Source organism: Dipodomys merriami, unplaced genomic scaffold (genome assembly GCF_024711535.1).
Source record: "Dipodomys merriami isolate MVZ:Mamm:240054 unplaced genomic scaffold, mDipMer1.0.p SCAF_143, whole genome shotgun sequence".
NCBI classification, from domain to species: domain Eukaryota; kingdom Metazoa; phylum Chordata; class Mammalia; order Rodentia; family Heteromyidae; genus Dipodomys; species Dipodomys merriami.
The window spans coordinates 2715636-2728430 of NW_027202749.1; the positions used below are offsets into that span (position 1 = coordinate 2715636).

The 12795-nt window shown below is 61.2% G+C and overlaps 1 protein-coding gene across 1 annotated transcript in view; it reads right to left on the minus strand.

Moving 5' to 3' along the window:
- Positions 1 to 12795, minus strand: part of Sorcs2 (sortilin related VPS10 domain containing receptor 2) — a 226106-nt gene that overhangs the window by 42784 nt on the left and 170527 nt on the right. The window contains exons 4-6 of the mRNA XM_070021615.1: positions 11754 to 11918; positions 5836 to 5909; positions 207 to 271 (exon numbers count right to left, since the gene is read on the minus strand). Of these exons, the coding sequence (XP_069877716.1) occupies positions 207 to 271; positions 5836 to 5909; positions 11754 to 11918 (304 nt within the window). The remainder of the gene's footprint in view (positions 1 to 206; positions 272 to 5835; positions 5910 to 11753; positions 11919 to 12795) is intronic.

Sequence of the window (12795 nt, forward strand, 5' to 3'; positions counted from 1 at the left end):
CCGGAACAAATCGGCCCTTGAATAGACTTCACGCTGGAGCACAGCTCCTCCACTCTAATTCATCCCCACAGGGAAGCGAGCGCATCCCGAATCATGCCGCGTCGCCGCACAGCCCGGTCAACCGTGCGGGCAGGGCCACGCGGGGCCCGGGTCGGCCGTCCGGGCAGGGCCACGCGGGCCTCTGTGCCCGTGCCCACCCTACTCACCTCCACCCAGGTCCTGCGCCTCCATGTGCACCAAGTTGGGGTCGGCGTCCACGCCAGACACAGCCCTGGAGGAGAGAGCCGAGGCTGGCATCCGCGGGGCCCACGGCCCTTCCGCACCGAGCCCCTGGGCCCCACAGCGCCGGAGGCCGCGGTGGTCCAAAGGCCATGGTCTGTGCAAGAGTGCAGGGACCCCCAGGAGTAGACAGAGGCCCAGCCAGTGTCCCTCCAGCCCGGCCCAGGGCTGGGGTGGCATCCTGCTGTTCCCAGGAAGACTTCCACTCACAAGACTTCCTGTTCCACCTCCCAGCATAGCCCGGTTATCACGGCAGGGAGCCCAGGAGTAAAGAGACCCGTCCTGTCACACAGCCCCGGGGGGCAGCTGGGGTTCCAGCCAGGACCAGATCTGAGCCAGCTGGTGCCCGTCCGCCGCCACTGGTGGCTCCCCAGTCACCCCCCCCTCCTGCAAGAACATCGAAGCCCAGGCATCTGCGCTCATGACTGTCATCCCAGCTACTCAGGAGGCTGAGATCTGAGGATCACCGTGCAAAGCCAGCCTGGGCCGAAACTCCGTGAGACTCTTATCTCCAATGAACCACTCAAGCCCAAAGTGGGCTGTGGTTCAAGTGGCAGGGGGCTGAGTAGCCTTGAGCAATAAAGCTCAGCACCTGGGCCCTGAGTTCAAGCCCCAGGACTGGTGTCGAGAAAAGGAAGAAGCATGGTGGGAAGCTTCAGGTGCTCTCTCTCTCTCTCTGTCTCTCTCTCTCTCTCTCATTCTCTCTCTCTCCCTCTCCCCCCTCTCTTTGTCTCTGTCTCTGTCTCTGTCTCTCTCCCTCTCTCTCTCTCTTTGTCTCTCTGTCTCTGTCTCCCCCCTCCTTCCCCCTTCTCTCTGGAGCTCAGGAAGCCTCGGGTTCTCAGGCACTGAGCCCTCCCCAAGGCTCTGCAGGGCTCTTGGGGGGACAGAGCCCCATTGCCATCTTGGACCATGTGCCCCGGGCCTGGACACGCCCTGACCGTACCGTGCACGGCAGAGCAGAGCTTGAATTCGTATTTCACAGGAGAGAACAGAGTGCTGGAGGCTTCACGTCCCCAGGTCGGGCAGGGCAGGGCCGGGCTCCCAGGTGGGTCTGTGTGACCCCGATCTCACACTCCACCCCAGCCACCCCAGGAAGCCCACACCCCACCCCCCGCCCCAGGACTCTGCCTTAGAGAGCGGGTACCGTTCACCCCGACCCTGGGAATAGAATTGACTTCCAGGGCACGGCGCGTCTTTCCTTGGACATACTTGATAGCTACAACCACGGGGGCAGTCCTCGGGGTGCTCGGGGGTCCCCAGGGGTCAGCACCACGCAGGTCTCTTGTCCATGTTCACCCAGGTTTTCACCCTTTTTACAGATGAGGAGCCAAGGCCCAGGGAGGTGAGCACAGATGCAGGGCCACACAGCGCCAGGCCAAAGACCGCAGCTTGCTCGCTGTACACGTGTGGCCCGTGAAAATGGCCTGGTGGAGGAACGGGGGTGGGGGCGCATCTCAACTGCCCTCCCCCCCGCTCCCAGCACGCAGGGCACCAGTGTGCCCTCCCCCCGCTCCCAGCACGCGGGGGCACGGGCCTGCCCTCCCCCCCGCTCCCAGCACGCAGGGGCACCGGCCTGCCCTCCCCCCCGCTCCCAGCACGCGGGGGCACCAGTGTGCCCTCCCCCCCGCTCCCAGCACGCGGGGCACGGGCCTGCCCTCCCCTCTGCTCCCAGCACACAGGGGCACCAGTGTGCCCTCCCTCCGCTCCCAGCACGCGGGGCACGGGCCTGCCCTCCCCCCCGCTCCCAGCACGCAGGGGCACCAGTGTGCCCTCCCCCCCGCTCCCAGCACGCGGGGTCACCAGTGTGCCCTCCCCCCCGCTCCCAGCACGCAGGGGCACCGGCCTGCCCTCCCCCCCGCTCCCAGCATGCAGGGGCACCGGTGTGCCCTCCCCCCCGCTCCCAGCACGCGGGGGCACAGGCCTGCCCTCCCCCCCCCGCTCCCAGCACGCGGGGGCACGGGTGTGCCCTCCCCCCCGCTCCCAGCACGCGGGGGCACGGGCCTGCCCTCCCCCCCGCTCCCAGCACGCGGGGGCACGGGTGTGCCCTCCCCCCCCTCCCAGCACACAGGGGCACAGGCCTGCCCTCCCCCCCCCCCTCCCAGCACGCGGGGGCACCAGTGTGCCCTCCCCCCCGCTCCCAGCACGCGGGGGCACGGGTGTGCCCTCCCCCCCTCCCAGCACGCAGGGGCACAGGCCTGCCCTCCCCCCCAGTCCCAGCACGCCGGGGCACAGGTGTGCCCTCCCCCCCGCTCCCAGCACGCAGGGGCACCGGTGTGCCCTCCCCTCCGCTCCCAGCACACAGGGGCACCGGTGTGCCCTCCCCCCCGCTCCCAGCACACAGGGGCACGGGCCTGCCCTCCCCTCCGCTCCCAGCACGCGGGGGCACGGGCCTGCCCTCCCCCCTGCTCCCAGCACGCGGGGGCACCAGTGTGCCCTCCCCTCCCGCTCCCAGCACGCAGGGGCACGGGTGTGCCCTCCCCCCGCTCCCAGCACGCGGGGGCACAGGCCTGCCCTCCCCCCCGCTCCCAGCACGCAGGGGCACAGGCCTGCCCTCCCCCCCGCTCCCAGCACGCAGGGGCACGGGTGCCTGGAGCGCAGCTCTCCACGCCACCAGCATTGAGTGGCCGTCGCCCCCAGCCACCTGCCCTCAGCATGCCCTGTTTTAAGAAAGGTCTGCAGAGTGCGGCGTGCCAGGAGCCAAGGATGCAGAGACCAACCAGTCACAGCCTTTGCTCCCCAGGAGCAAGCAGGAAAGCGAGAAGCCAATCAGCATCACCACCTGTCCACCACCTGTCCACCTGTTCCCCGTCATAAGTCCACCTGTCCATCCACGCACTCGTCCATCTACCCAGTCATCTGAACTTACCTCATCTGCTCATGTAAACATACATGCCTTTACCCATCTTTAATTCCTCCAACCACACAGCCATCCACCCATTCACTCCATCTCCCCATCCATTATCCAGCCAGCCGCCCAGCCGTCCGGCCTTCCACCCACCATTTATCACTAATTATCCATCCATCTGCATATCTACCCATCCACCATCCATCCATCCATCTATCCATTGCTGGAGGCCTGGTTCAAGCAGCAGAACACCAGTGGACTAAGCATCATCACATGCGTGCATCCACCCATCTATCAGCCATCCATCCGTCCATCCATCCGTCCCTCCACTCACCCATTCACCTCCCTGCATGTATCCAGTGCTAAGTACTGTGGACCGGTGCTGGGTCTTGACCTCACCATCATCTGTAAAGTGGTACCCACTCCTGCCCACACCCTGTCGCCCTTCACTCATGTATTCACTCCTTCCTTCATTCATTCACTCCCTGATTTCTTATTCACTCACCCACCTACCCACTCGTTGACTGATGACCAGACCGAGGCCTCAGAGGCGGGCTGCAGGGTTGATCGCCTCAGTCAGATCCGGCCCAGGCCTAGAGCTGCTGCTGAGGGGCAGACCTCGGGTGAGTGCTCCGGCCTCCCCGAGCCTCAGTTTCCCCATGTAGCCTTAGGAAGACCAGGAGGATTGCTTTGAGCCAGTCTGGTGCCTGGCATGTGGTAATGAACACGGGAAGTACCCGGCGGCGGCGGCGGCAGCTGTGATGACGTTAGTTTGGGCCACCGAGAGGCCCGGTCTGCAGCGGGCACCGGGCAGGGTGCCGCCTCCCCCGTGCCACGCGGGCCTCCCTGGGGAGAGGGTGCTGTGCGGCCAGTCCACTGCAGCCAGGCCAGGGCGGCCACAGGTCCTGCCGTCCACTCAGGGACAGAGCTCTGCAGAGATGCCGCTAAAACATGCACTCACGTGTGCGTGTGTGAGTACGTGTGCACGCGTGCGCATGTGCATCACCGGCTGTCAGCACGTTCCGGGAGGAAGCACGTCGCCCCAGCAGCCAGATGCCTGCTGTGGTTATCTCCCACACACAACACCTCTGCGGGCTTGGGCAGGAAACTGATCTGAGATGGTAGCACGTCTGAGTTAGTGCCGATTTCCCTCCCAGCGTCTGAGCGCTGTGTGCTCTCCAGCCGAGAGTCTCCACGAGCCAGGCGGGGCTGGGACGCCCTCAGCCTGACCTGGGACTGGCCTCAGTGTGGACGGACTGCTCAGTCCCTGGCCGGACACAGCCCAGAATCCCACCCCCTGGCCCCCTGAGAATGCCTGGGGTCCCTCTGGCCGCAGCTCCCGCGCTCCATGACGGACGTTGGAGCCGTCCGTGGCGGCTGGGCACTGCGGAGGTCACGCATGGAGGGGCATCCTCGGTTGTCCCCAGAGCCGAGGACATGGTCTCCAGGGCCAGTGCTGACCTGAGGAAGGCCCCGGGGACAGGGGGTGGAGGCAGGAAACCAACCCCTCTCCTGGTTACGAGCGAGCGAGGAGAGGGGAGGGGCGTTCCCAGTGTGCTCCCCCCCCCCCCCCCGACAAGACTTGGGCCGGCCAAGAGACAAGATCCAAGGTCCGCGTCCACATGTGTTAGAAATCAGTGCTCAGGTGCGACAGAAAGAGGAAGGCATGGAAGCGTATGTGTGCGCACGTGTGTGTGTGCGCACGCGTGTGGCAGATGCAGATGGAGAGGATCTGAAGGTAACTGTCCATCTCCAAAGAGAGCCGAGTCAGAAGGAACCAGAGCCGGTGCCAGGGCTCATGCTGTAATCCCCGCTTCTCAGGAGGCTTGGGATCTGAGGATCCTGGTTCAAATCCATCCCAGGCAGACTCTCTCAAAGTAACCAACAGAAAGCCAGAACTGGCTCACGTGTTTGAGGGCTAGCAGGGAAGGAAGAAGCCGAGAGTGTGAGGCCCTACGTTCAAGCCCTAGTAATGGAGTGCACGTGCACGTGCGCACACACACAGAAACAGAAAAAGAAGAAAGAATTGGGGGTCACAGTTTGGCATGGGGCCCTGCGCCTGCGGCCTTGGCTCCCCGCGCCCCACTGCTGCCTTGCACAGTCCTCCCTGAGTCCAGTGTCCAGGGAGTGGTCCTGGGAGGCTCAGCGGCCTTGCTGTCCCACTGAGGGCCGAGGGGTCCCCACGGGGGAATGCGGGTGAGGGGCAGGCCCTCCCGGGTCTGGTGTGGTCTGCAAGCTCACCTGGGGTCCAGCCCCACCTCACCTGCCCTGGCCCCTCCTGCTGGGCCCCGTGGCCGGCAGGGTGGGCACGCGGGGACATGCATGTCTCCCCAGGGCTGCTCCTTGCTCCGCAGTGGGGGCCAGGCAGGGGAGCCCCGAGCCTGCGACAGGGGGCCGGGTGGGGAAGGAGAGCGGGCCCTGTCTGGCAGAGCCAAGGGCAGCCCCAGCAAAGAGAAGTAGGTACACCACGAGCCGGCATTTGCAGAGCCCCCGCCCCCAGGTCACCCCTCTACCTCTGAGGAAGCAGCAGAGGCGCGGGGAGGAAGGCCCAGGCGGTAGCACAGCCTGGCCACTGGTGACGCCCCAGGGCTGGAGGTGGACACGGCCAGGACTCTTGACCGCTTCCAAGTTCCATCTCCCCGGGCAGACCCAGGGCAGGGGAGGCGCCAGGGCCGGGGGTGTGGCCTGGGGAGGGGCGGACGGGCTCTCACCAGAACACGCGGTCTTTGGTCACGCGCTCCTGCAGAAGTGTCCACTTCTTCCCCAGGTCCGAGGACACATAGAGCTGCGGGGCAGAGAGGGGAGACGGGGATTCCATCAGGACCGGGGGCAGCCCGCGGCCAGGGCTGCAGGAGTGCAGGCGCTACGACTCCACGGGTTCCCACGGCCACCCTACCTCTCCTACACTGGCCAGTGTCGGGGGGACCCCAGAGATCACCGCAGGACAGGTGTCCCTCCCTGCCCGTGCGGGAAAGCGGGTGCAGGCTCCATGTCATTCAATGATCTTGGCCGCCCCAGCTGGGGTGGAGGGGGGGGAGGACCTCTCCTGGGTTTCTGGAGATGCAAGCTGTTCTGGAAGGTTCTATGCTACACTGGACAATGAAATCCTTGTTCCTTCAGCTCCGGAGCCATCGGTGCTACACCACAGGTGAGCATCCCCAAAACTTGCCTGTCCAGAGGTGGAGACATGGCCTCCATCTGGCTCCCCCCTCCCTCCGCTTGGAAGGGCGCCTTGCCCGTCCGGCACGCGGCTCCGCCTCCCCGGCCAATCACACTCTTCCTGCACGTCTCTCTGGGGTCAGCGCCGTCCCCATTCGTGGACAGCCTCCTCTTCCTCCCTCCCGACTGCAGTTCCTGCGTCTGCGCTGCAGCTCTGCATCCAAGCCCCACCCGATGTTCTGCCCAGCTGCCGCAGGCCTCCCCACGGTACGTGGAAGTCACACGGGCCGCATGCACCCCCGCCTCCCATTCTCAGTCCCCTCGGTGTGGATTCCTGGCATAGGACCCTGTAATAGACACCCCCACCTCGCCTCCAGCCTGCCCGGCAGGCCCCGGCTCCCGGCGTGGGGGGAGGGAAGCCCCCACAGCAGGGGCTCACTTCCCTCCTGCCTGGCGCTCTGCTGGCCCGGCCCCACAGGTCCAGCCCCGGGCTGAGCCTCCTCTCCGGCCAGGTGCTCAGGCAGCCTGTTTTCCGAGTGGATGCGCACGTTTGACTCCAGGGCAAGAGCTTACAGCCCGATCCCTGAAGGCCAGAGAGGAAGAATTTCCGCTCTGCAGGCCAGGCGTGTGGATGACTCCTCCTGCCGGACCTGCCCTCCTGCGTTCTACGCTCTATCTGCGGATACAGGAGCCGCCCCATGGGCTCACTGTGTGTCTACACTCTCTATCCACGGACATGGGAGCTGCTCCGTGCCCTCACTGTGTGTCTACACTCTACCCGTGGACACGGGAGCTGCCCTGTGGGCTCACTGCATGTCTACACTCTCTATCCATGGACACGGGAGCCGCCCCATGGGCTCACTGCGTGTCTACGCTCTACCCGTGGACACGGAGCTGCCCCGTGGGCTCACTGCATTCTACACTCTACCCGTGGACACGGAGCTGCCCTGTGGGCTCACTGTGTGTCTACGCCCTACCCGCGAACATGGGAGCCGCCCTGGCATGATGAAGCCCTGGCCTTTGAATCTGTGTGCATGCATACAGGGACACACCTGTGTGTGCATGAGTGTGCATGTGTGCTAGCCCTGGGGCTTGCACTCAAGGCCTGCGTGATGGGAATCTGCTTTGTTCGCGTAACTCACTCTTGTTCCCATGGCTTGGCCACCGACTCCCCTCCCCCAAATCCTCCAGCCCGGAACCTTCACTCCCCACCCTCTCAGGTGACGGCCGGACAGACCTGTACCACAGACTTGGGAAAGTCTTTGAACATTCCAGCTACCTGGGACCTGCCCCCCACCCGTGACCCCCATTCAAGTCCCTCCACCCCAGCCGCTGTTAAGTCACGCCTTGTGTCTCCTGACTCTCCCGTCACCATGGCGTCCCTCTTCAACCTTCCGTTACAGTTGATCTGGTCTGTCCAGGCTGTTCCCTGCTCTTTATTCTAATGACTCAGTTTCCTAGCACTGGGTGCTGTCTCTGAGCTTTTTTGCTCATGGCTGGTGCTCTACCACTTGAGCCACAACGCTTCTTCTGGTTTTCTGGTGGTTCATTGGAGATCAGAGTCTCACGGACTTTTCTGCTCAGGCTGGCTTGGAACCGTGATCCTCAGATCTCAGCCTCCTGAGTAGCTAGGATGACAGGTGTGAGCCACCGGTGCGCGGCTTCTGTGAGAGGTATGGAGGGCCAAGGAGGAAGGGGCACTTCCCTGGCCCGGTGGGACACTTCTGGTGACCAGCGTGTCACAGAAACCTGGTCCTGGTCTGGGGAGTGGGAGGCAGCAGCTGGACTTCCTGTCCTGGCTTTGGCCAGGTGTGGGCCGCAGGGACGGCCCCTTCAGCTGCCCGGATCCACCCTGGCCTCGTGTGTCTGCCCAGTGAGCCAGGCCACCCCTTGCGGGCCTGCAGAGGGCGAGGCTCCCTGGGGGTTGGGGTCCCGGCCACGCCAGTGTCTTTGGCACATCCAGCCCGAAGCCTCTCCTTGGAGAGGTTCTACAGAGCTTCCTTCACAGGGCCCGGCATGAGCCACGCCCTGAGCCCCAGGTACAAACGGCCAGAGCAAAGACGAGTCCAGATGAGACGGAAGTCTCATGGCTCACCCTATGGTGATCGCTTCACCTGTGAGGACTGGGGCCACAGAGAGCCACAAACACGGTGCCGGACACCTGTGGCCTCAGGCACTGGAAACCACAGGACCCTCACACTCCGCCCCCCATGCACACACCAAGCTCTGAGACTGACCACAGGACCCGCCCTCCCCACCCAGCACTTGGACTTGGATAAACGCAGCCCCTGTGTTCCTGGGGCTTTCTTTTTCCTGCCTTTCTCTGTGCCATCACCTTTGTTTCTCCACGTTTGTTGTGTTAGAAAGTAACAACAGACCTACTCAGACTCCCCTTGCAGGGAAGAAGAACTCGACTGGCCAGCCTGGATGCTATTACTCCCCTGTGTATCTGGAAGGCAGTCTTGGCTCTGCCCCAGACTCCCATGGTGTGAAGGAGAGTAGAAGAGGGTCCTGATGGGAGGTAAGTTGAATAAGACAAAGAAGTGAGTCCAGCCGGGCGCCTGTGGCTCACGCCTACCTAACAGCTGAGGATCACAGTTGGAAGCCAGCCTGGGCAGGAAACACCCTGAGATGCTATCTCAAAAAAAAAAAAAAACTACTTAAAAAAGACAGAAGTGGCATCGTGGCTCAAGTGGTAGAGCACTGACCTTGAACAAAAGAAGCTCAGGGACAGCACCCAGCCCGAGATGAAGCTCCAGGACCAGCAAAAACGAAAAGCAAGCCTGACTATGTCTCAGACGGGCCTGTCCGCAGCTCTGCAGAGCCGGCCGTGGCCAGGCCCAGGGAACGGGAGCTGGCGCCAGCTCCTGCGCCGTCCTCAGTGCGTGGTCTGCAGTGAGCTGCGTGGGACGTGCCGGGGCTTCCCCTCCTACCGGTCCCCGGAGCCACCCGTGTTTGCAGAGCCTCAGGAGGCGTGGGGAGCGGGCTGGTATGCAGGAGGTCTGCGCAGGTTAACGGGGCCCGGGAGCGCCCCAAATTGCGATGGCATAGCCAGGGAAGGGTGGTGGGGTGCAGGGCAGCCCGAGGGGGGCACTGGCAGAGCAAGGGCAGGCACCTGGCGGGAGGAGCGGGGACGGGGTGGGGGTCAGGTTTGTACGCACCCCTACATCCTGTGCGCCTGGTCTCTCCCACCTTGGGGACATGGCTCCGTGTGACTTGCTTTGGTCAGTGGTGTTAGTGGGGCTCAAAGCCGCCACTCAAGCTTCTGGGTGGCTTGCTTTGCCCCTAGAAGAGTCAGGCGAAGGCCTGAAGCCCAGTAGCCACACCCAGCTACATCCCGTCAAAGTCCAGCCGAGCCCAGCACCCCCAGCGCCCCTGGGCTGATTCTCAGCGTGCGCCGCTCTGGGCACCCTGGGCGGAGGGAGGGAGTGACTCCAAGCTTGGCACTTGGAGAGCTTGGCACTAAAGAGCTTTGAAAGGCCGTGAAGTCCCCAGAACAGAGCCCCGCTGCCACTGCGATTAATCCTCCAAACTCTTCTTTACCTCAACGAAACCTTTGTTCCTCCCCCTCTGACTTCCCTGCTAGTCGCAGAAAAAGAACCAAGGAAAATAACCAAGATTTCAGCTCCATTAATTTTTCAGGGCACCATAAATTAAAGAGCAATTGTAAAGCAGTCAATTTCTGTGGGAAAATAAGTCTCCGTGATTGTGCTTCAGTCTAATTACATGGAAGGCTAAGTAGTGCTATTAATATCCAGATCACACATAGTCCCGAGAAAGATGCTGGGCAGAGGCGGCCCTGGGACAAGTGGCCATGTCAGGCAGCAAGGACAGCTGCGGGGATGGAGGCGGCCAGTCTGCTCCACCAGGAGTCTCCACTGACCTGCTTATCCCTGTGGATAGAGACCACCAATCAGCCATCCATCATCCATCATCTATCAGCCATCCATCATCCATCATCCATCATCCATCCATCATCCTCATCCATCCATCCATCATCCATCCATCATCCATCATCTATCATCAATCATCCATCCATCATCCATCCATCATCCATCCATCATCCATCCACCTATCATCCATCCATCATCCTCATCCATCCATCCATCATCCATCACCCATCCATCATCCATACATCCATACATCCATCTATCATCCATCCATCCATCATCCATCCATCATCCTCATCCATCATCTATCATCCATCATCCATCCAAACAGAAGCCACCTATCCATCCATCCATCATCCATCCATCATCCATCCATCCACCCATCCATCATCCATCATCCATCCATCATCCATCCATCCATCCATCATCTATTATCCATCTATCATCCATCATCCATCCAACCAGAAGCCACCTATCCATCCATCCATCATCCTTCCATCTATCACCCATCCATTCATTCTCCATTCATCTATCTTTCTGTCTATCTATTTATCTATCTATCCATCCATCCATCCCTGAACCTTCGTATAACAACTTAAAGATGATTTCTTTGAACGGTCTCTTTGAAAGGCAATCACATCGAACCTCAGAACTGTGACTGTTCTCCTTCAGAGTAAAAGGGACTTGGTGGCCATCACAGTGAAGGCGTGGGAATCATTAGGGTGGATGCACAGTGTGACCACATGGATCCATACACAAGGGGGAGACTTCCCATGTGTACACCTAGGGGCATGCGTGACTCATGTGTGCACCATGTACACCCATGCACATGCACAGCGGCCATCACAAAAATGGAGCAGAGATTTGGTTACATGGCCCTAGAAGATGGAATGTGATACGGCCATTAGCCAAGGGACACTGCAGCCACCCGCGCCTGGGAAAGAGGAGGATGCTCCCTGGAGTGGTAGCAGCAACAACAGGGCCTGCTAAGCCTCTCCCAGGCCCTGGCCTCTCCCACGCGGCCCCTCAGGCCCGGGCAGGGGCGGGCTCTCCACAGCCCAGTTCCGCCCCACCCTGCACAGCTCTTCTTCTCTGCCTGGGACCTCTTCTCTTGCACTTACTTCCCATGGGGCCACGGGCCACGGCTCCCAGGGAGGACTGAAGGACAATTCACTCTTCCTGCTGAGAGGAAGGGAAAGGCCCAGTGATGCTGGTAGGGGAAGGTGTGCAGAACATTCTGGAAGTAGGGGCCACGATTGGTATGCAAAGAGGAGCCACAGAGGGGCGCCTTCCCACAGTGGCTGTGACTTCCTGACTCCGCCTCACCAGCCTCGGTGCAACCCACGTCCTTCATGTCTAACGCCAGTGCCACATGGCATGACTCCTGACACCAACACACAGCCACACAGCAGTGTTGGCGCAGCGCCGTACCTCCCGGCCCCAGCTGGGCCCTGCTCAAGTCCACAGCTCGGGCTCTGAGCCTCTGCTCTGACTTGATGTCTGTCCAGCCTGGCGTTGGCCAGCGAGGGCTGGGTGGATGTGCCCGCCACACAGACCGCGCCCGGCCTGTGCCATCTCACCTTGCTCTCCTTGGTGTAGGCAAGGACCTTGTCTTCCTGCTTGGGGTGGAAGATGAGGGTCTCCACGAGGAAGGGGATGGGCTGCCTCTGGAAGCTGGCACCCTCATCTGTGCTGAGGAACAGGCTCTGCTCCCGGGCACTCAGGGAAGAGCTCACGAGGATAAGCTGAAACGCAAAGCAGGCAGGGGTTATGAGCCAGCGCCTCTCAAGTGCTTGGGTGCTGCCCCTTCCACACACATGGGAACAGCTGGTCTACTCCAACACCCTGCTCAGTGCAATCCATCCATCCATCCATCCATCATCCATCACCCATCATCCATCCATCCATCCATCATCCATCATCCATCATCCATTACCCATCACCCATCCATCATCCATCCATCATCTGTCCATTATCCATCCATCCATCCATCACCTATCCATCCATCCATCACCCATCACCCATCCATCCATTCATCCATCATCCATCCATCATCCATCCATCCATCATCCATCCATCCATCCATCCATCATCTATCATCTATCATCCATCCACCCATGCAACCATCATCCATCATCGATCCATCCACCCATGCATCCATCCATCCATGCATCCATTCATTCATCCAACATCCATTCATCCATCTATCCATTCATCCATCATCCATCTATCATCCATCCATCCATCCATCCATCTATCATCCATCCATCCATCCGTCCATCCACTCATTCATTATCCATCACCTATCATCCATCCATCATCCATCCATGCATCCATTCATCCACTCATCCATCTATCCACTCATCTCTCTATTCATCCATCCATCCATCCACTTACCTGTCCACTCATCCACTCATCCATCCATCCATCCATCCATCACCCATCCATCCATCCCCTACTCCCCCGCCCCCACCCCCATCCACTCATCCTTCCACCCACCCATGAGGTAACCCAATGCCAGTACTATTGTGTACCACTGAGACTCAAGGTCTTAGCTATTAGAGAGACTGTCCTGGAGGAAGCTGAGACGGGGCACAGCACTGTTCACATCTGAATCAGGGC